General features: G+C 35.7%; 2 protein-coding genes across 3 annotated transcripts; both read right to left on the reverse strand.

Annotated features, from left to right (window-relative positions):
• Positions 1-6: 6 nt before the first annotated feature.
• On the reverse strand, positions 7-6,322 carry LOC132030030 (F-box protein SKIP31). The gene is made up of 9 exons (XM_059419495.1): positions 6,054-6,322; positions 4,716-5,216; positions 4,447-4,520; positions 3,586-3,661; positions 2,033-2,143; positions 1,571-1,745; positions 1,336-1,454; positions 270-330; positions 7-195 (listed from the first exon to the last, which is right to left on the reverse strand). The coding sequence occupies exons 1-9, from the start codon at positions 6,126-6,128 to the stop codon at positions 125-127; spliced, it is 1,263 nt and encodes a 420-aa protein (XP_059275478.1). The 5' UTR covers positions 6,129-6,322; the 3' UTR covers positions 7-124.
• Positions 6,323-9,008: 2,686 nt separating this feature from the next.
• LOC132030031 (nudix hydrolase 3-like) lies at positions 9,009-22,937 on the reverse strand. Of its 2 annotated transcripts, XM_059419496.1 has the most exons (21): positions 22,655-22,937; positions 21,143-21,307; positions 20,728-20,805; positions 19,709-19,796; positions 18,525-18,658; positions 18,072-18,153; positions 16,838-16,924; positions 14,563-14,669; positions 13,505-13,676; positions 13,176-13,417; positions 13,017-13,098; positions 12,224-12,289; positions 12,017-12,094; positions 11,836-11,931; positions 11,476-11,582; positions 11,176-11,344; positions 10,919-11,002; positions 10,646-10,740; positions 10,462-10,552; positions 10,237-10,383; positions 9,009-9,407 (listed from the first exon to the last, which is right to left on the reverse strand). In XM_059419496.1, the coding sequence occupies exons 1-21, from the start codon at positions 22,726-22,728 to the stop codon at positions 9,345-9,347; spliced, it is 2,307 nt and encodes a 768-aa protein (XP_059275479.1). In that variant the 5' UTR covers positions 22,729-22,937; the 3' UTR covers positions 9,009-9,344. The 2 variants fall into 2 exon arrangements, with proteins under 2 accessions (XP_059275479.1, XP_059275480.1); XM_059419497.1 differs by lacking the exon at positions 22,655-22,937 and having other exon boundaries at positions 20,783-20,805; positions 21,143-21,227.
• Between the last annotated feature and the right edge of the window lie 582 nt (positions 22,938-23,519).

Raw genomic sequence — 23,519 nt, forward strand, 5'->3', positions numbered from 1 at the left:
GAGATATTAAGTGAAAAAACAAGCTTTGTAATACTTAATATAGTGATCTACAGCTACAGTACAAGATTGAAACAAGACTTGCTAGAGTGTCATCATTGGAAGCCAAAAGTTTTAACTATACACATCAGCAAAAGCGCAAAGCATCTTCTAGCTCTTTCTCGTCATCACAGTTATATCCCAATAAATAAGCTCGAGCTGAAACAGAAAAAAGATATTAGGAGAGGAGCAATCAAGAAACTAGAAGGCAAAAGTGAGGAAAAGGTATATACCAAAACGACCCGATCCCATGAATGGCTCTGCTTCATCTGTAGTGCCAACTTGTTGCTGCTCCTGTTATAAACTTAAAATTAGCTTAAACTATGCTACATTATACCTTAAATATGTAAAACATTCAATTCAAGGATGTATTTACAACCTATATTGCTCGGACTCTACAAAAACGCTACTGCACCCGTGTCGGATCCTCAAAATATGCACTATATTTGGAGGATCCGACACACACCTGTCCATATTTTTGAAGAGTCCAAGCAACATAACTTACAACAGACACATTATACTGGCACTAGGTGCAAATAGAAGAGACAACAACAACAACATACCCAGTGAAATCCCACAGTGTGGGGTCTGGGGAGGGTAAAATGTACGCAGGCCTTACCTCCATCTCGGAAGATAGAGAGGCTGTTTCCGGAAGACCCTCGGCTCATAGGTGCAAATAGAAGAGACATATTATCAAAAGTCTGCAGCAAGATGCATTGTACATTATCAAAAATCAAAATCAGGCATGAAAAGCTTCACATATCCTAAAACAACACAAAAGTAGCATGAGAGCGGTTACACCACCCAATAAATAAGAGGTTCCTACACACGTTCTGGAGATATTATCCAACAGGAATCATATTCTAAGGACCACTAATAAGACTAGGATTTAGACAGTCAAGGAGACAGTTGACTTACTTTTCATTCCATATTTCACAGCTGCTGTATTCTAGTAGTGTTAACATATCAGTGCAACAGCTCTTATACTAAACTTTTAGTATACAGATAATAAAATTTCCATATTTAAATAATGTGCTTTATCTAGCACAACCACCAAACAAGTAAGCTTTAGTGCTTTAAACTACTGATTTGACAGAAAATTCAGTAAATTTTACCAATGTAAAAAGTGTCAAAATCAACAGAAACCATAGCCGTTGAAGTTTATTTTTTACTTTTGTTGTAGTTCCAAGTTGCATTAGAATAGCCAACAAACTCTTTCAGCTACGGGACATGAATTTTCCTTCTCTCATACATTTCGATTCTTTCAGAAATAGCATCTCCAAGTTAATTGTTTCTTACCCCATCTAGTTCCGTTTCAGAAGGTGACAACATCGTATCAAAACAGCGGCCTGAAATGGTACACACCAGAACACCATTTATAGGATCAGGTACAACTTCCCTACACGTGTCATCACAAACTGCACAACCACACACAAGACAGAACCAATAAGTGACAGTAAAATGAGGTCAAATACACAGGAATCTCTTTGTACGTTCTAATGAGTAAGTTGCAATGAAGCAAGCCATTTCTTACCATGGACATGTCCAGTTTTCTCACAAACATATACATCTCCTATTTGATAGTAAGTGCACGTATCCCCAGAGCACACATGATCAATCACCACTTTATCACCCAGACCTTTGTTTTTCTTCCAAATAGAAACTTGATCAGCAATTGTCTTATCAAGAATTATTCGGTCATCACTTACCTGTACATTAAAGCCATAAAAAAGGTTACTCAAAAGAAATCTTGCCACATACATAGTAAAAATGAAAGGTCTTAAAGGTTTATTTAAGTTGGTACTTTTTCTAGCTGTTTATTTCTTGTTTTCACGGGGAAAAAATGAAAAGGAAAATATTGTTCACTGTGGAAATAAAGGGAAAGGTTCCTGGACAATCTACAGCCATAAATCAGGGACATGAAATTATGAATTTATTTGGGATTAAACAGATTCATATACAGTACTATGAAGTTTTCTAAAAGACCTCAAGTCACCTGAGACGGAGGAGGAGCTTGGCTTCTTTTTGCTGCCTGCATTTGGATGTAATACTCCTTAAATTCTGTAGGAGTATTCCTGACAAACTCCATCATATCATCTGCATCACGCTGCGGAAAAAAAATTCAATTCGACCGAAGTTAGTTAAATCTGAGAATACACCATATTAGTAGAACATAAAGCACACTTCGTGTTGCTGTGTTAGGTACCGTTATACAGACAGACATACACACTACAGCAAAATAATATTAAAGCAACGTTCCAAATGCCTCACTTAAGCATCTCGCCAATTTGACCCCTTTTCTGAAATTAGACAATATCATAACTATCGACGTACACTGTATTTATCAAATCCTCCCATTCACGAGGACAGAAATGAGATAACAGTTCTCCTTGCACTTCGCTGATATAATTTTACTATGTCCTTCATAACCTTGATAAAGTGTTTTCCAGATCAAAAGTATGATATATTTTCCCTACCCCATCCATTAAGCTTCAACTTTTGCATTCCTTAAGCTAGAAGTGGCTGGCGAGAGAGTAGTCAGCCTAATATTTGACCAACTTTTAACCTTGTCCCTTTCAAGAATATAGGGGTTGTTTGAAATGTGTGACCATTTGATCTAAAAGCTTAAAACCTTAGCTAGAGCACACTTTTATCAACTTAGTTATATTGTGTCTCAACATATCCCTCGCGTTTTGGCTTAATTATTTTTTCAAGGGTTAAACACGTGGAAAATATTTGAACTTTTTGAATTGCAGTGAGAATTGAACATAGGACCTCTTGCTCATGAGGTGAGGATTGTCCAAGACTTAAAAAGAGACAATAGCACATTCCCTCAACCAATGTGGAGTCGTACTCCCCGTACGGGACATTTGGAGCATGAAACATAAATACCATAGGGACACAGCATTCCATAAACCAAGAATAGGAATGGGTCAGACTCAGATACTATGTTAAAGTGTGTGGCCATCTCAACTAAAACCTTGAACTGTAACACAGAGCACAATTTTAGCAACTTAATTATATTATGTCTCAATAAGGATAAACTTTCTCAAAGAAAAATTTTAAGTTTTCAATTTTCAACTCTGCTCTCAAACTTAGAACTACTCACAAATTGATAGATTAAATGGACAAGTATATGCTAGTATAGCTAAAGATAAAAGTAAACCAAAATTTATGCAGGTGGTAATTTTAGGTATGATCATTCAACTTTATCTACTAAAACAGTAAATTAACAAACTAGTTTTGACACATCACAGTAACTAAGCTTTACCCACTCTAACAATTGAGTCATTGAACTTGATAGGCAAGTTTTGCCGTTATGGTGGGTGAATTCAGTGACTTTACTGTTATAGTGGGTAAAAATTCAGTTACTTTGTGACAAAAACAGATAGTTTTGTGACTTTAGTTACCTCAACGCGACAAATAACAATTTTGTAATTTAGTGTTAAAGTTAGTAAGCTTTAGTGACAATACTTGAAATTAACTCATTTACGCAGCTGTAATGCTTAGACAATGACAAATGAAGCATACACATGAACAGAAGGATACCTGGATGTAAAGCTTCTTCCAAGCACAATCCCGTGGCTTTCTTGTTGGGAGCAACAGACCCCATCGCATGTGGTACCTAAATGAATACATTATTATTTATCAATAGATCTAAATGCAAATTTGAGCTCCAGAATAATGCTTCCAGGAGAGAATGATAAGTAGATGAATGAGAAGGGTCCTTTAACACCAAAGGTAGTCATGGTCCATGAAAGCAATATCTATCTGTTAGGGGATGGCAAATGATTGAATGTTTAATAAACGTAGTGAGAGAGGAATCGGATTTTCCACACCAGTCTATTTGGATTACCAGGGTGCCTAGGAAGGTGCGCTTCTTCGCGTGGTTGGAAGCAAGGGGGTGATTTTGACAACAACGGATTTGAGGAAAAGGAGGATCACCTGTCTTAGTTGGTGCTACATGTGTTTGGGAGAAGATGTCGATCATCTCTTGTTGCATTGTCACGTGGATACGCAGTTATGGTCAGTGGTCCTAAGTTGGTTTAGATACTATGGGTGATGCTGGGTATAACGAAGGAGGCGTTGCATAGTTGAGTCTTTAGGAGGAGGAACAGAAGAGAGAGGGTTTGTGAAGGAGTTGTTAGTGATTTTGTTAAGTTGCAAAATGGTCTCTTGTTTCTAATTCCTTTTTGGTGCACCCATGAAGTGCCTATGGGTATAGTGGATTGGTGTTCTTTTGTAGAGAACCATATATTGTTTTAGGTTCTCTTTTTTGATATATGGCTTGTATACTGGATTTTCCCATCATACTAAAATTATTTACCTAATAAAAAACACGAATCCATTTAGAGGGAGACAGGGAAAAGGAGGAGACAAAGGGAACGGACCCAAGGTGCAAATACTTACAGCCAGCGCCACAAGGATTCATCAGAAGCAGCAAAATTTAAAAACTTGCAGACCATTGTACATGCCACAAGATCCTGCCAGATTTTACATAAAAAAGACAAAGTTTTAGACAACAGAAAATCAAAACAGAAATGCACATCGAAACCACAAATGGCTCTAGTCCTCCACTCCCTATCTGTTCTCTTTTTTTTTTTTCTTTGCAAATGCATATATTTTGACAAGCAGTATAGAAAAGCTAAAACATACTAACAGAAAAATAATGTGAATACCTCTGGTGAAAGGAACTTGAGGATGTGACGGAGCAACTCTGGAGGTACTTTACTGAGAATCCCAGTCTCTATCCTACTTAGGAGCTGCCCCATGTTGTTGCTTGTACTGGCAACAGTGTTATTATTATCCATGACACTTTGACTCATCCTTGGAGGTGAAGATGCACATTCAGCTTCAGCTTCGACTTCGAGTGGTGCTGACAAAGATGGAGATGATAATAATGCCTTCACCTTTTCCTCCTCGTCTTCCTCCTCCTCTTCAATTTTCATCACCTTTGCTTCCCTCTTTTCTTCCTCCTCCTCCTCATCTTGCTCCCGCTTCTCCTCTCCCTCAATCTCATCCTCATCCTCGTCCTCCACAACTCTCATTTTCTTTGTTACTCGCTCCTCCTCTCCTTCAAATCCATCATTACTATCCTCGTTACCATCCTCATCTTTGAAGCGCTTACCTTTCCTCTTCACATCACCTTCATCCAAGATATCCTCTACCATCTCGTCATCCTGAAACAGAAGAATCGTTTAACAATTTCCAAGTAAGCGCATTTACACATAATAGGGCTTCTACAAAAAGATCATATGCATATCATACACACAGACACGTGAATTTGACAAAGGGAATGAAATGAAATGAAAAATCCTCCGACTGCCCCCAAGAGAAGAACACAATAAGTGACAGATATTTCCCCCCAAAAAAAAAAAAAAAAAAAAAGAGAGAGAACATGTCCGCACATGCACCATAGTTAGTACTCTCCAAGCACATGATCACCCTTTCACCAAAATCTTCCCATAGAAAAGAACCGTTTTCTTCAATTCATGGCTGTCGCAACAACGAAGAAAAAGGGAAAATCTTGAAACCAATTCAGAAAAACACAAAAAGATCGTTAATTCTCATATGTTTTACTAGCGGCTGACAATTAACACACGAATTAGATCTTCCTCATGTGTTCTTGTATACAAATTTCATACTCATCTTTATCTTTCTTAAAAAAAATAGAATGAGGGATAATATATCCTGGTTCACAACTATCTCTTCTATTTGATTATATTTTCCTCTAAGAAACTTAAAGGCAGCTGAAAAATCAAGTCTTTCTTCCTTCCCTTGTTTTTATCTTGTAATTGAAATAAAAAATTAACCAGACTCTTCACCAAAAACCAAAATAAAAAAATCACTACTTAAATACCCAATTTATTTCCATTCTTCTTCTTACCTCAAAAACCCTATCTTAGGAGAAACAACATAGGGATCCGAAAAATTCTAATTTTACAATTGATTATCAAAAAACACAAATTCTGATAGTAAATAGTAGAATGAGACGGTTAAAAATTCTAGAATGTTACCTGATCGGAGAGAGAGAAGATCTCGGATTCGAGGAATTGAGCAAGTGGTTCATCTTCATCATCCAAGATTGCCATGATTTAACCTTTTAATTTAACCTAATTCCATATACAGATATCAATTATGTTTATTTGACCGGAAAATGAACGCCGGTGGCCGGAAAATTAACGCCGGCTGATTTACGCCGTAGATTGAATCGAGATCTCATGGATGGAAAAAGAAAAAGATTTGGAGATTTTTCACGGGTCGGGTCGGGTATGATCAGAATATGTTGGATCGGTGAAGAATGATTGACAAAATGGTCCTTAATGTATGGGGGTTGGACTGTTTTAGTCTTTTGTATAATCATGTGATCAAAATAGTCCTTAATGAATAGAAAGCATGTTCATTTTAGTCCTTTATATGTATCACATGACTGAAATAATACTTTATTTTAGTCTTCCATCTTAAAAATAACGATGCAAATAAAAAAATCTGTCAAAATTTAATTGGCCGCTCACGAGTGATTCGTGTGGGAGCGTGAACTGCAGCCAATTAAGGCAAGATTCTTTTTCTAAAATTCAGATACTGAGAAGGATTTTGCAAAATGAGTTTCCTCAAATCAAAAAAAAATACCCCAACGTTTGGCCAAAATCTTTACACTGGCCACTCCACACATCAAATTTTTTTTATTAAAATGCCCCTTTTTTGCTGATGTGGACAAGAGCGTGAATACTTTTTCAGTAGCGCGTTATAATTTAAAAAATGACATCGACGTGTTTTAGAAATAATTTCACCACGTAGATGCCACGTTAAATTTAAATTCCCTCCATTTTTAGGCTTTCTTTTTCCAATTTAATACCCATCTCCATTTTTTTTTGTTAAAATAATTCCATTATAAATTTATAGTTAGGATAGTGATTATTCTTATAATCTTTGTTTCAAATTCAAAAAAAAAAATGAAAATGCAAGAAAAAAAAAATGAAAATCTAATCTTGTTGAAGAAAATCGATTGGAAGTTGCTTGTTTTGGAGTTGCTACTTGTTGCTTGGTTGGAGTCGTTTAAGCACTAATTCTTTGAGTTGATTTGGGGAGAAAAATTAAACTCCATTGCTAGGAATTTTGGAGAATTTCACCAAGTGGGTTTCTTTAAATTCTTGATTGTTTGATCAAATTAATGGATGAACTTTGTTCTACTTGATGTTAGGAAGCTTCTTTTCACATTTGGGTCTTTTTGGATCAGATTTGAGGAAGTTGGTGTGATTTTTTTTTTTCAACTCCTAATGAAGAAGATGATGATGATGATGACGATGATGATGATGTTGATGAAGATGATGATGAAGATGAAGGAGAATTGGGTATGGGTTTTCGGATCCTATACTAAAAATGGAGTATGAAAAATTGAGAGATTTTTTTTTTTTTTTTGAAGAAGAAGAAGAGTAGATGAATGGAGGAAGGGGGGGGAAATTAATAAAAAAAATGGGGGGGGGGGGGGGGGGGGGAATTAAAGATGTGGCACGTGTGGACAAACACTCATATTGAGCCGAAAAAATTTGTCCGGGGGTAATAGGACCAACGCAAAGGTTAGGTGTGTAGTTGAGATTTTGGTTAAACGTTGGGGGGTATTTTGAGTATTAGCCCTCAAATCATGTGAAGAAGAGGTGAAATTTCCAAAATATAAAGACATGATAGGGGTAAGGTACGCGTACCTCTGCCTACTCAGGATTACATTTTGTGAGATTATACTAGGTATGTTGTTGTTGTAAAGACATGATGTGGCTCTGCCCATATTTTTAATAGAGTAACCGTCATGAACTTGACAAAATGCTATAGTTTCTGAAATTTAGATAGGTAAAACAAAAGAATAAGATATCCATTTAGAAGTATTTTGATTGATTATTGGAAAATCAATGGGATGATCATTTTTCCTTTCAAAGATGAGTGAGGAAAATAGGGAGATTGACCATGATGTCGCACTTCATATTTAAGTAGGGTGGTGAAATGGAGGTTCGCTTTTGAGATACTTATCCCGTGCGATAAAAATGTGTCACCTAGGCTTAAAGGTATGTTTTACATAGTGGTGATTAGACCAACATATGTATGGGCGAGGTCTCAGTCATGTGAAGAGGAGGTGCGAGGATGCGCCAGTTAGGAGGTGTGAGAGGTTGGTTGTAGCAGGAGTTAGGAAAGGTAGAGGTAAGGCGAAGAAGAACGGGAGGAGGTGATTAGGCAGGACATCGCACAACTTCAGCTGAGGACATGACTTTAGATAGGAAGGTATGGAAGTCGAGGATTAGGGTACAAGGATAGTAGGTAATTGGGGGAGGTACCTAGAGTGTAGTACTTATTCTCCTCTTTTCCTTTCCCTTCAGTAGTAGTTCTCAGTTATCGCGCAGTCACTTATTCTTCGATGTATATTACTATTTGTTTTGTATCCTGCTATTTTGCTGTTCAGTTTCTTAAAATCCTGCATCCTATATCTTTCTTTTGAGTCGAAGATCTATCACAAACAACCTCTCTACCCCATAAAGATAGGAATAAGATCTGCGTAAATTCTACCCTCCCAAACTCCACTTGTAAAATTACACTGGATATGTTGTTGAAAAGAGGGAATGCATTACATCTCCCTCCCTAGTCCCTACAAGTATTTAAATATTACTTCAATGATACTACCATAGTTCGAGCAATCAAATAACTTTGTTTCACTACAAATTATTCATATATTGTTTAAATATTCTTAATTATAGAAGGTATCCTTTATAGTTTTTTTTTTTTATGTAGTTTCTATTTATCTAAATATTATTTTAAAAGATTAAAAGTCTGATGTCCAAATTGAAACAATAAATAAGAAGTTTTAACTCTCCTACTCTGATCCATGTCATTCTTTTTAGAAATAAAGGGAGCTATTTATATTCGAGTAATAATTTATCTAGCACCTCTATCACCAAGAAGACATTTTTAGAATAAAAGCTCATGCATTACTCAAAACAAGAAAATTGGGATATCATTAATATCATTGTTCTGTCTAGTCCATGGACCATGAGCATTCTAGCTCTTCATCAAATTAAATATTTGCAGAAGTACCTTGTCTACACAGTAAGAGGAGAAAAAGAAAACATGATATCCTTATTTTGGAAATAAAACATTGTAAACAAACTGATTATAAATCAATTATAGGCATTTACTGGTTTTCGAGAATGCATCAACCCTGGAAACAACTAGTGTGAAAATTACTTTGTTGTTAGGACCAACAGGCATGAGGGGCCAGTGTGTCGTTTAGTGGCTTTTCTGTGATAAAGGAAGCCGAACAGTCTTCAGTTGGCACCACGTAAAATTTGGTTAGCAATGGGAAAATCAGGAATAATATCCACCGGAACCTGAAAATTGAAGAATGAACATATCATACACAACTGTGAATCAGAATCATCAGTCAATTTATTATATATTTACCTTTCAGAATTCAATTTCCTCTTTCATGCATGAAGGCCTAAAGAAGGATATATGCAAGATTTTGGGATTGCATTGAAGCAACAAACTAGAGAGAACACACGTATTGTTTCGATAGCCTACCAAATATACTCTCTTTTTTCTGATGATACACAGAAGCAGATTCAGGATTTATGTTCTATGGTTCAATCTTTAAGATTTTTAGCATTGAATCCATTGTATTTTTAAAATTACAAGTTCAGACCTACTATTTATAGTAATTTTAGTAAGTATATTTTTACACGAAAATTTATGCTCTGCATATAAAATACTGGGTTCAACTGAACCCGGCACAACACATCATCCGCCGCTGATGATACATTGTGGTATTTTTCACTTTTTATCTCTTAATGGGGTTTATAAGAGACCATATTTATAGTAGCAAGACTCCATTTTAAGTTAATACTTGTTCTTCATGGCTACTTGAGAACACGGAAGACATTCCAATGATAAAATAATGCTTTTTCTCTTTCTTCTGATACATAAAGTCGTGCTTAATACACAAATCATGATGTTTCATCAACAGTCGTCAATCAGGTCTAATTTTCATTAACACCATAGTATTAAGATAGTGAAATTAATACTCCTAGAAAGGCACCCTAGGCTGATATCAGAAATTAGACGTACAGAAGTAATATTAGACCATCTGCGGACTGGAAATTCAATTCGTAGAACAGCACTAATAGCTATTACTGACTAAGCACTACTAAGGGTTCGTACCTGAACTATTTCCAGCTTTTTAAGTGCGTGTTTCAGTGGTGGTGTCATCACACCATATTTCTGAAGAAGCGTTCTAGCAGCTTCTTTGTCGCCTCTTGCTTGTATTGTGAGAATTTCTCTGCTCAAGCTCACGACGCTATCTTCAACCTTCGAATAGAAACAAAACAGTGATTTCACTGGAAGAACTGAATGAAATATGAACCAGCGATACCCATTATCTCATACCTTTTCAAAGTCAACGGCAAATGTTTCATCAGGGCGTAAAATAAATGCGCCTTTCTCGAACAAATAGTTAAACTGCAATGCCTGTCCTTTCCTGATATTGTTTGAAAAATTTAGAACTGGGGAGAACAATACAATGTGAAATGTTAAAGACTAAAGAGGATGACAAGTTGACAACATTGCCTACCCATGAGCTTCCTCTAATCCAAAGCGTACCGAGCGGAAACATCCAGCAAGAAAAGAGACGTATATTGACTTGTCCAGGCTTTTCGGAAGCAAATCCTATGCCATATAAGAACAAAAAGATCAATGTCCTTTGATTATATATTCTCCTCATTAAACCACAAAAACAGGTATAAAAACTAAGAAAAACAATGTAAGTCAGCTGGCTTTCAAGCAAAATAGTAATTCCATATGCAAGAGTGAACTGTTCTAAATCAGATGTCATTTAGTTTTTTACCTTGTCCATTAGAAACCTAAGAGCCCAAAGACCAACAATATCTGCCTTTGCTTCTTCTATTGATGAATGAAGTTCTTGCAGCTCCTTTAATAAGGTAAAGGAGAATGTTATATCAAGATGATATGACAACAGATGCAAAAGACAATATTTGAAAGAAAAAAAATCTGTCTAGAATCAATGAGAATCCAGCTTAGATATAACAGTGACAGAAAACCAGGCCATAAATTTGGAGAAATAAATCGTAGGTTAAAACTGACTAGTCTGACTGTTGACTTCTGCTCATTCGGAAGCGTGATTGTGTGAGGCCCAATACCATGGCAGCATTCATGACAAATAGTGTGAGTAAAGAATGATTCGAAGTCCGCCAACTCTCGCTGTTCTTCCATAATACACACATCAGCTATAGGCTTAAGGATAAGCTTGAACCTGATCAAAAAACCAGAATAAGTACACAATCTCGATATATAAGTATGTCACAAGTTACAACTTTTCTTTTATCAGCGGCATTTGAAATCACAGAAAAAGGAAAAGAAAGGGGAGTAAAAAGGAGTTTGTACTTTTCCTCCGAAACATTCTTAAGCATGACCATTGATGTTCCTCGATCTTTTACTATACGTTCATCATTTGGAAGATTAAATGCAACTGTTTGAGGGCCCTTCACATCCTGCCAAGGAAAGAACTTCTAAACAGTAATCATCTGCAGCCTGAAGTACCCTATTTAGTGGTCTTCATTCTTACTTCTTATATATTTTGCCTTGGGCAGAAAAGAAAAGAGGTGTTACTCGGAGAACCAGCTAATGCTGATTTTTTAAGATAAGAACATAGAACAACATTGCTTTTTTTCTGGAAGTCCTTTCATATAGGGTGCAGTCAATATAATTTTTGCTATTTGCCAAACAAAATAAATAAAGACTCACCCCTGCATTGTAAAGAAGCTGGATAACCCGGATAGGAGCAGCTGTAACATTTTCTGACTTGTAAATATTGTCCATTGGCAGATTCTCCTCCAAAACCTAGAAGAGTTTAGCTTCAATGAATCATTGAGATAATAAAAAAATTATGGAGCAAAAACTTTTCAGGATGGATCTTTATAGGCACCTGCAGATGATCTCCTAACAATTTGACTTGGGCTGTTGCTTCGTCATCTCGGACTCCTATAAATGCCTCAAATGTTGCCTGGCAGATAAGGTCAAATAAGTTACATGCATAAGCAAGGATCGATTTTAAACATTCTGGAATAAAACAACAAATTCTAATCATAATAGAGATCATAAACAAGGATCGTGTTTCATAATTAGTTGATACCTTGTACCCAAAAAGTGCATCTTCATAAGTTTCATAAGGGCCAATGGTGACATCCAACTTGGAGTCCTTCATGAGTTAGAAAACAAAAGAACCAGTCAGCATAAAGAATTACAGTCAAACCCTGAATGAAAGCACATGTAAGTACCACATAGTGCTAACATTGCACGCTGAAGCTGATCAAGCCATTTAACTTGAAAAGAATTGGCAGAAACCAAGGCATAAACAATTGGTTCCACATTTTTACTAAAAATATGTAAAGGATAGTGCAGACACCAATATCAGGTTAATAACTTCTATACTTCCCTTTTCCAGTAGTCAATTCTTGTGTTAATGTTTTACTACTTGTTAAGCCTAATAAATAAAGTAAAGATTTAAACCCCTGACTTCGATAATCCTTGAAATTGCTACTTTAGCCCCATGCAGTGAGGCATTCGGGAAAAAAAAAAAAAAAAAAAAAAAAAAAAAAGAGACCCAGAAAGATAAGCACAAAATCAACAATATGCAAGGAAGAAAACAATTTCATTTTATCAAGGATAGTTGGCAATTCAGTGATAATGAATTTGACTATATTTGCGGTTTTCGATTCCAACAGTACTACCTACTCAACAGCTCAAGAAATCAATTGCAAAAAATGCTCAAATTTATCAAAGTTAGAGAGTAGTCTTGTAAAATATTTTCTTTCATCTGGTAGGCTTTCTTATTCATTGCATAAGAAATACCTACCCATCAGATATTCATAAAACTAAATGCTGCCATCGCATGTACTGCAGATAGATAGGCAGTGGCAACGTACCAATTCCATCCAAGCAATATCTGAATCATAATAATCATTTGAAAGGAATGCTTCAGCCTTGCCATAAAGAAGTCTCTTTAAACTGAAAACAAGAACAAGGTACTAATCAACCTGATGCCTAGATTCAATATAACTAAAAACCTAAAACAAATCCAATACCTAGTTGAGCTGGTCAGGTCTCCTGCACTGCGTAGCAAGGTGGCTCCTTCAGAAAGGAGAGAGTAGTACTCTTGAGAATACGGAACCACATACAGATCATGAAGGGAGCTAGTGCCATTTTCCGTTTTGTGGGATATCATATTTTCCAAGAATGATTCACTACACCTTCTAATAACATTGAAAAAGCCCATTGCTTCTTTCTGTTGATCTTCTGGAAGACTATCTTTCCATAAGTTAAATTCCTTCAACAAAAAAAGGTTAGATGTTTGTCGTGGACAGCACAAAAGACACTATTTTAGAGCACATAGAAAAGTTTTGCCTTGGTATACCATTTTGTCCATATCTGGTGGGTAAAAACTCGCACCAGGTGGTTTCAAGATAGGAAATGCTGTTCTATATTCAAGACCATTCCAACCTGATACAGGCTTTGTCGCATTTGGAGGCAGCTTGACAGCCGAATCTGCAGTTGTCAGAAAAGCCTCATTTTCATCCAGGCTAGACCTAACAACAAAAGAACAAGTTCAGAATAATACAAATTCGAGACCTCACCATGTAATAAATGAGTGTAGATAAGAAATGATATTGTCATTTCTATTCAAAGCAGGTCATTGTGATACAGAAGTAGAGTGCAACAGATAACAATAAATAGTGCTGTTGGAGAAACATCCCTATCAGTTAAGTCTTGTAGTAGTTCAAATGATATTGAGCAGAAAATTTACTTCAAAAAGGCAATAATGAGGGAACCACCAGATAAGCATTAAGCAGCTTACGTCAAAATGGTTAAATTGAATTAGTATCCGATGATACTAATGAGGGTTAAAACCAGAAAGCACAGGACGTCTGTAGATGATCAGATCCAAAGAAACCATGTCTTCAACCAACCTCTTTTGTTCACAATGTCTTACTAAATCTTCTGTATTAGTTGCGATTTTATTTTCTGTCAAAGATTTAAATGATATAGTTTCTGGTTGAACTTCTCGTTATGCGGCAATATGTTAGAGGTATGAAATTAGAACTTTCTTTCTTCTGCTGTGAATCAGTCTGTGGGTGTCTCGGGATACGTCAATTCTTTCTCTTCGCGGATGCAATTTATAGACTAATAGAGTAGCCTGATGACCGAAGAGATGTTGGAAATCACTTCAGCTGGCTATGTAGGACAAGCATAGGACAAATTCAAAATAATATTGAGGATGCCCATCAAGAGTCAGAAGGAGAGAGAGGGGACATAAGTTTTCGTATTCAATTAGAAGGATAAGTAATATCGTTGCCACATTTACTTGAATACCATGTTCAAAAATTCTTACTGGCAGGAAGCAAATAGAGGCGCCAACACATTTAGATTAAGAAGGAGAAAGAGGGGACATAAGTTTTCACAAGGGAGACATACCATGGACTTTTATTTATTACATAGTACATCCATTTTAACTTGTCCAACTGTGATTTGTCTGCGTGCTCATTTAACCAGTCTCTCAAAGATGGATTGCTATACCAAACCTATGTTATGGAAGAAAATAATGAAAGGAGCAAATCAATAGGAGAGAACGCAGAAAAGTTCTCTAAGAGCCAGGGCAAGCACCAATGACATCACAAAAATAACATAGCATGGTCATGTTTCTCAATGTAAAATTTATTATGCATGTCTTTTATCTAGGTTGGAACGATGCAAAGCGGGGCTGGGAGTGTTAAGGAAACAGCATTGACAAATGCCCTCCTCCCTCCCTAGACTCAGACGAAAGAAATATTAAGTTCTTGTAAAGTTGTGAAGGCATCTTAAAAAGCAAAGCATCACCTAAAATGAACATCAAAACCTTTACATGTCAAATATAAGAATATATAATTCCAAGCAACTTGTTAAGAAAATAGAAAATTGTGTATATAAGAAAGATATCCACTATGGTTTTCTAGGAAGAACACTGTTTAAAGATCCGGTCGTAGTGAGAAAATTGGGACTGAACTTCCACTGAGAGAAGAATTTATAGTAAAGGGAGGAAAGAGCTTGGTCTCATGTAAGGAACTCCTCTTATACATTTTTAATAACCAATTTAACAAGAACCATCTCATCTAAAAGCTTAAGCTATCAGGAAAAAGTACACTCTATTTACTCAATTCTTAACATACCTCGTTCAATTTCCTATTTTGTTCAATTGTTCCACTAATGTGAGAGGTACTGTTGCTGATTTTCATTCAAATTCAGGGAGGCAGATATATTTCAGAAGGAATTTGAACGATCGGGAGTTAGAAGATTATTGTCAATTCCTTTAGCAATTTAATTCTGTCCAGCTAATTCAGGCGAAGGTGGATTCTTTGATTTGGACAGCCAGCAAAGATAAGAAATTCTCAGTTAGAAGTTGTTACAGCATGCTGATAAGGAAAACATCTCCTTGGGATATTACTTGGCCTTGGAAGATGATTTGGAAGACTAAAGCTCCAGTTAAGGCAGCCTCTTTTTGGGATGGACTGCAACCTGGGGAGTGCGTCTAATTCAAAATAATTTACAGAAGAGGCGTTTTTCTTTATGCAACAGATTATATTTATGTGAAGAAAACCAGGAAACAGTTGAACATTTATTCCTACATTGCAGATTCTCTAGACAATGTTGGGAACTCTTCCTCAGCATATGTGGCATCTCTATTCTCTCGTTTGTGTCTAACATTGTGAATAATCAATTCAACAAGAACCCACCTTTTTCTTATTATCTTTGCAGAACGATACTCTCTTTAATTGCTACCCTCCTCTCCCTTCTGTGCCTATGCTCAAGAAGGAAGGTCAAACTAACACTCCCTCCATTTCAATTTATGTGTCTTACTTTCCTTTTAGTCTTTTAAGACAAGAATGTCACTTTTCTAAATTTAGTAACTCCTTAATTCCAACATTCTCATTTTACACTTAATAATACCCCCTTATAAGAATGACATGGCATGTTTTAAGACCACAAGATTCAAAGGGTATCTTTGGTATGTAACACACACCTTTAGCTTAAGAACGCAAGATTCAAACGTGTTCTTTACATTCTCAAACTTCGTGTCTGGTCAAACAAAGACACAAAATGAATGAAATGGTGGGAGTACTATTTACTTTTAAATGAACAACAGTAAGGCTTGGTAACACATGGTTTCAAATTACTCTAAAGGCACCGGGATCATCAATTCTGTTCGTTTTCTACATCTCTAAATTAACCATGATCTTCAATGTATGGCTGAATACAAACACATTTGGACCTTAACTTTGAAAATATCGGTTCACCACTTCAACAAAAAAACACTAGCATGTCATTTGACTGACACAATCAAATCCCAGCTCATCAAATTAGTTATGATTCACTTTGCTGTGCACGCGACTAATTTGAGAAATAGTTAGTTCATCATTTCCATAGTAAAGATGATGTGTACTACAGCATGTACATTATTGATAAGGCTATTTAATAAGGCTATGTCCCTAAGACACAACATCAATGTTGACAATGCCACACCAAAAGGGAAACGAAAACAGAACTTGATTTCTTGCACATTGAAAAATAAGACCTAAAATAGTACTAGTTAACAAAGATTAATTGCAAAGACATAGTAGACTACTTGCTTATCCATACTGACATACACTAAAAAGTTAAAACCTTCTTACACATCACAATTTGAACTCAGCACAAGTGAGCAGTTTCTAGCTACCTGTTGATAAAAAATTTTGTCCATGATTGCTGCAGCCTTAACAAGTAGAGATAGTGCTTCTTTGTCTGCGGCAGTCAGTCCAGTCAACTGTCCAAGAAAAACTGACATCAGCGGAGAGAATTCATGACTGTTTCACTAAGTTAATTTTGTCATTAACTAGAGTGTGTAACACATGGAGCTACTCGACGAAGATAGAGGAATAAACAGATGATAAGCCTCCATAAGACCAGAGGAGAAATACCCTGCTAATGAGGACCCCGAAAAAAGAAAGAATAAAAGAAACGACACACACGAATGATCATTTCTCTATCGTGCAATACCTAACAAGATGAGATTCGCTCACTTTTTTGAACAAATATACAAACAGCTGAAATCTGACGCCACTTCACAACTACAGGCGCTAAGTTGGCAATATTAGTTGGTTAATTCTGCTCCTGTTTTCTGCTGGAACTATGAACTACGACACTCCCTCCATTTCAATTTATATAAAAGTGTTTGACGGGAAACGGAGTTTAGGATATTCATTTTTAAATATATCATATTATTGGAAGTGGAAGAGAATAGTAAAGTAATGGTTGAAAAGTTAGTTAACAAGAAATTGAGTACTCAGTGAAGTTTAAAAGTTGAATAATTTGATAAATTTGAAATCTTGGAAGTTGTAAAAGTTGGATAGAGTTGGAATGGTGTTAAACATTTTCAAACATCTCAAGCTAGAAAGATTGTCATATAAATTGAAACAGAGGGAGTATTATTAGGTCTCCAATGTCAAAATCACAATAAGTAATTTCAACCTGTTGGTCAAATCTCCAGTTCGGTACTAGGAAGTAGATTTGCAAAAAGGCATGAAAACTCATCAAAATTACTTAAAGCACTGCTGACCAATATGGTGGTCCTACTTCCCTTTATATAGTAACCAATGAGTGCTTTTAAGGGACAACTAAATATATAGTGCTTAAATTAAAGGCTCTACCCACCACCAGTTGAATGATTAGGATACAGGCACTGTGCTCAGTATTTGAATGTCTCATGGTCCAAGAGGCAAAAGAATATGAAAAGTAGATATGGAGATATGTGGATATATGAACAAGCAAGAGCCATATCCAGAAAGTTCCTTCCATCACCAGCACATACACGCGAAATAAAGAAGTGAACTTGGAGATCAAGGTATTTTTGCATCAGATCTTGTGGTAAAGATATAACTGTAAGAAAGATCAATATGATTTAGAATTGAAACCTCTGCAGAGAGAGAAATGCTAGCATAGCGGTTTAGCTGCTTCTCAATAGTCAAACTTCTAGTTTCAGCATTTTCCTTATACCTGCAGATATTCCATACCAGATAGCTCAGGTTCACAGAGCATTAAAGGTAATGAAGGCAGGATTGATCAAGGAAACCACCCTAAAAGTTTCTAGTAGATACGGTTATGGTGAAGCAGAATTTATGCACCACGAAAAAGGAAAGAAACCAAGTTTGGATATGGAAAACTATCTCTATGCACATATTTGATTATCTATGTGAAATTAAGAGAACAGGTAATGAGAAAAGTGTCAAACTAATTACAGAATAATCATCACGGATCACCTTAAAGGAAGCAAACACACAGCTTATATTTACAAGTACCCATTCTATAAGAAGATGATTAGGCAGTTACACCAATGCAAAACTTTTTCTATGTAATACATGGCATACCTCTTCTCAATTATTGTAAAGAGCTGCTGACCATATTCATCATTCGCAAGGGGCAGATAATCAGGATCTTTTTGAGCAAGCACTCTTCTATACTCCTCAAAAGACATATATTTTACAGCGGAAACTTTTGATTCCTACCAAGACAAAAGACAAAGTCACATTTTTGAATTTTGGGGCAACAAAGAAAGAAATTACCTCAAAAGGAAGAAAAAGCAAAATGCTAGCAACTTGGCAAATTTGAAGTACTGTTAACAACCAGGCAACAAGATCTCAGAAGCTATGATATTGGAGCTTCAACGTATACTGAAAGTAACAATTGTAGAGCATTCTACTTCGTCTATTCAGCTAGTTCAAATTTACAGCAATTTTTAGATTGACTTATGTTGGACTAATAGGGATACATATGAAAAACTAAGAAAGACTATTACTTCTATGTGGACGTTAATACATAGCAAAGCACCTCACTCAAACTGAGGAACTAAAAGATTAATAAGTATACACCTACAATAACCAAGTTAAAGCAATACATTAATGTAAAAGAGATAACTCTGTCTAACCAAAGCGACATAGAGAGAGGGAGAGAGAGAGAGAACAATGGATATGCTTCTGTTAAGGAGGAGATACTACTATGAACTGTGTGGGTTTACGTGCATATCGATGCTTTGTTTTCGTAAAGCTTGAAGCAACGTCAATCAAAGATTTCTTTAAATGACCTGCTATAGAATGTCCTCTGTCATGTAAGCGATAACTTGAAGAACAAAGAAATTTCTACTGGAAGATGCAAGGAAAATACAGTGAACAAGCAAATGACAGAATCGAATGGATTAGCAGCAGCAAGAACCAGAAAAGTCTCATTTCTTCTTCTTTCTAAGTTGAGTTTTCATAATAGGAGAATCTATAAATTCTGAAAGTTCGATTCTGACACCATGTAAGATAAAAAGTGAAAAGCTGCAAAGCTGTTACACTTCAAGACGGCAATCTCCCTTTACGGTCAGTCTTGTTACAGGAAAGGTATATCCCTTTTTTTGTCATAGAAGGGGAAGTAGGAATGGTATTTCCACTTAAAGTTACAAACAATAAACCTATGGCAAAAATGTGAAAAACCATGCAATAGATACATAGTAGTCTCAGGGAAGTATAACAGCAATTCCAAGAACATTTTATAACAAATGAAATCTACTAACCAGTGTAAAGGCCTCCAAAGGAATTGGATCTGTAGTTGTCACCAGATATACATCATCATATTCGTTGTTGAAAGTACCCTTGTAAGTGCTGCAATTCATTGAAAAATTCAGTGTTCTCTACTGACCAAGAGAAACTCATGCTATGAAGAACAATAACTTGAAAATGTATCATCGAAATGCTGCTTGCCATGTTGAAGAGTGTCTGTACTACAATTTTCTTCCTGTTATCAAAAAAGTACTGAAAGTTTTGTATAGCTTAAATGTCCTGGAAATTTTGTGCAAAATGGATACATTTGAGCAGCGTTTGACAAACTTTAAATTATGGTTATGTTAATGTACTAATTACTTATCACATACAAATGCTTGAGTTATCCCTGTAAAATAGAAATTATACTACAATCTAGTCAATAGGATCAAATAAAAAGATCTGAGCCAGTAAGATACATCAAATAAAAAGATCTGAGCCAATAAGATACATTAAACGGATGACCACAAATTTAATGAGTAAGTTTTTGCCTTTAATTTTAGCCTCAAACCATGGCCAGAAAATCACATAATCTTATCTATTAGGAACTAACTTGTGATAGTTTTATTGAATAGAAAAAACTGATGGGCTTTATCCAAAAGAAAGGCCTTCTGAACATTTCCCATATTGCGCTAAGCTATCATTAGTTTTTTTTCCCGATAAGTGCTATCATTAGTTTCTTTTATTTGGTTGCCGCACTTATATTCCACTGGGCCTCTTGACAGCTCAATGTGACATATGAAATAGAAAATATTTTAGTCAACATTTACGTTAAGATAATTAGACTCTACTGTTCAATGGCAAAGAATAATGTTTTCATATATAAGAAACCAAAATTGACAGGTATAAGAAGACAGATCTGTCCAAGAGAAATGGAAAAGAAAATTCAAAATGGAGAAGAACAAAGTCATAGCTCTGAAGCTAAAAGGCGATTACTATCGGTTGATAGTGCAAAATAAGACCACATGGTCAGTTAGAGTTTTAATCTACCTACCGCTCTTGAATTGAAACAAATATTAATTCAAATGCATCCTTCGGAAGTGTTATACCAAGTTCTTCTTGAAGCTCTCGCCTGCAAGAATGTAAAAAGTCAGTAATAAGTACAAGCCCTATGCAAAAGCATTTAGAAGTGAGAGAGTAGACCATGAGAGTATTTATGCAATACCATGAAGAGAGCATCCAGCATTCAAAATGGGTATAAGACTTCACAGTACAAACTATTATGCATTGGTTTACAAGCACAAAGAAAACTATCTTTGCATAAGCAATGTGTATTACAAAAAATGGAATATATCCAATATTCTTGTGTAATTTAAAAGGTTATGAAGCTGCAGTTTGAAACAACACAGCCTTCTCAGTTCATGTGAAAAGGTATATCAAGAAAGTTCAGCTTCATGCTTGAAGCTTACATTGCTGAAATAAGAGATGACTCTCCAGCAGATACATGACCGGCACTCGAGATATCCCACAAACCGCAGTCAACACGTAGTTGGAGGAGTAGTTCTTGTGTACTCTCGGAAAATATCCATACATGTACTGCTCGATGGTAGTCTCCATCTCTGTGAACATCCCCTCTGTACAAGTAGCACAATGATGGTACCAAGAGATTATTACATTTATGTATTCAGCATAGACAAAGCTCAGTGAACAGGACTCACAGAGCTACAAACCTAATCTTCTATGTATCTTGCTTTATTGAGATGTCACATGAAGATAGCCATGTCAATATTTAGGCAACTATGAGTTTAAATACACTAACTTCCATTACTAAATATACAAAATAAATATCTTCTCAGGAACCAACGACGCCCTTTGTCCCAATTTGTGTGACACTCTTTCCTTTTTATTCAGTCACAAAAAGAATGACACATTTCTATATTTCGTAACAATTGAACTTTAAAATACCTATTTTTACTCTAATGAGATAATTTATAGCCACACAAATATCTCTGACTTATTTTAGACCACAAATTTCAAAGTCTCCTTTATTTCTTAAACTCTCTACATGCTTGACCAAACACCATCACATAAATTGAGTACGGAGGAGTATTTTTTATGTTGTACCCCTATTACACAAATTATGACATAGGCTCGACTACTTGGGTCAATCTTAGTTGGAAGCCCCCAATAAAGGTCACCAACCTAGGACATGAGCCTCCTTGATCTCCCAATGACCTCGAAGTAAGATATATCCCATTCAACAAAAGAAGAAAAGGATCCAGCTTGCAAAATTCCCCTCTTTTATTCCTTTTGGAAGCAATTATATTGTTGAATGTTCAGAGGCTGTACGTCTGAATTCACACATGTCTAGATTGATTCAATTGGATGAAGAAAACGTTCGATTAATCGACACGAATTTTGTGCATCCATATTATGTTACTCCACACTCCAAATGTCCAGTCGGGGACGTGTTAGGGGTTTCTCAAATTGGTTAAATGTATAAGTCATAGTCTCCTTATATGGTCTCCACAATTCTCACCACCCGAGCTAGATTTTGGGGTTGAGATGGGGTCGAGCACAAGGTCCATTTTCTTAATATAAAGTTTCTTTCTCTACTCTTGTATCATTTTGAGACACAAAGGGGCCTCTTAGTTTTCAAAAGTTTTAAGTAGAAAAAAGGCTCTCTAGATTGCAAATGCATTATCTGAGATTTACACTTTTATAACATACTTTATATTTAATTTGTTACGATGAAGAAATGCACCAAAAACATCCTATATACACTTGAAATTCGTAACCAACTATAAACTCGATCATCATAACATTCAATGATAATGATTATTTCACATGTAAGTCTCAGATAGTAAGTATGTTCTATAACATAACATTATAAAGTCGCAAAATATTTAACTCCATTAATCTAACAAACCATTAGATACTCAAAACATCAAATGAATGTTTTCTTTTATCTTTGATGGTACCTGGGTTTAGAGATGCCAGTTTTTTCTCCAGTTTTTGTAAGCACGTCAAGATACTCTACTTTCTTCACTTGCATTTGATAATCTCTCTCTCAAACAAACACAATATTTTGTTTTTCTTCAGGAAAGCACTGTAATAAAGGGTATTTTATTAGAAAGGGTTGATAAGTACAGACAATGAGAGACAAAATTAGTTGAAACTTGAAAAGGACAGCTAAATATTGTACTTTGGCGGCTTTGAGGAATCAAATTATTTGGTAATGAAGAGGTTGACTCAAAAGTGCAAGAAGACACGTATGTCTTTGGTAAAAAAACTAAAAACTATTCCCACGGTGTGTCTGGTACAGAGTTGGTTCAAATATTTTTTAAGTTATTTTAAAATCAGATAAATAACTTCTGGTGGAGCAGGAAAAATGCAAGTTCTATAAGTGCTATTTCACACTGTTTGAAAAATATTTTCCGTAAAACTTTTTTTCCCATGCTTATATTAAATCTTTACGTGAAGTTTGCATTGCACATAAATTTGTATTTTGGTTTATTGCTATACATTCTGGTATAGTTTGATGTAAATATTGGGTATGAATAAATTTTCACCAGTGCAATTTGCCCTATCATTTTTCAAGGTTTTTAGGTGTATCACCAAATTTTCAACAGCATGCAGATTGTACATAGATCTACTTGAGTATCTTTTTTTCCCTCAAGGACATAAATCAACATGTTCTGTCGCGTGGTTAAAAAAGATTTCACCTTTTGTTACCACCACTGGTATATTTAATGTATAATTAATAATATAATGAGTGTATAATATATAGACGTTGCTTATACATATATTATATCATAATTAAACTGGCTAAATTTATTCAATTAT

This window comes from Lycium ferocissimum, chromosome 9, assembly GCF_029784015.1.
Source record: "Lycium ferocissimum isolate CSIRO_LF1 chromosome 9, AGI_CSIRO_Lferr_CH_V1, whole genome shotgun sequence".
NCBI lineage: Eukaryota > Viridiplantae > Streptophyta > Magnoliopsida > Solanales > Solanaceae > Lycium > Lycium ferocissimum.

Bases quoted from the DNA above. Each gene is read 5' to 3' on its own strand.
- LOC132030030 (XM_059419495.1), bottom strand. From the start codon at position 6,128: ATGGCAATCTTGGATGATGAAGATGAACCACTTGCTCAATTCCTCGAA. The intron at 5,217-6,053 runs GTAACATTCTAG...CTTCTGTTTCAG, and splicing joins TCTTCTCTCTCTCCGATCAG to GATGACGAGATGGTAGAGGA. The intron at 1,746-2,032 runs GTGACTTGAGGT...TTTAATGTACAG, and splicing joins AAGCTCCTCCTCCGTCTCAG to GTAAGTGATGACCGAATAAT.
- LOC132030031 (XM_059419496.1), bottom strand. From the start codon at position 22,728: ATGCAAGTGAAGAAAGTAGAGTATCTTGACGTGCTTACAAAAACTGGA. The intron at 18,154-18,524 runs GTATGCCATGTA...GAATATCTGCAG, and splicing joins TTTACAATAATTGAGAAGAG to GTATAAGGAAAATGCTGAAA. The intron at 11,583-11,835 runs GTGAGTCTTTAT...TTTCCTTGGCAG, and splicing joins AGCTTCTTTACAATGCAGGG to GATGTGAAGGGCCCTCAAAC.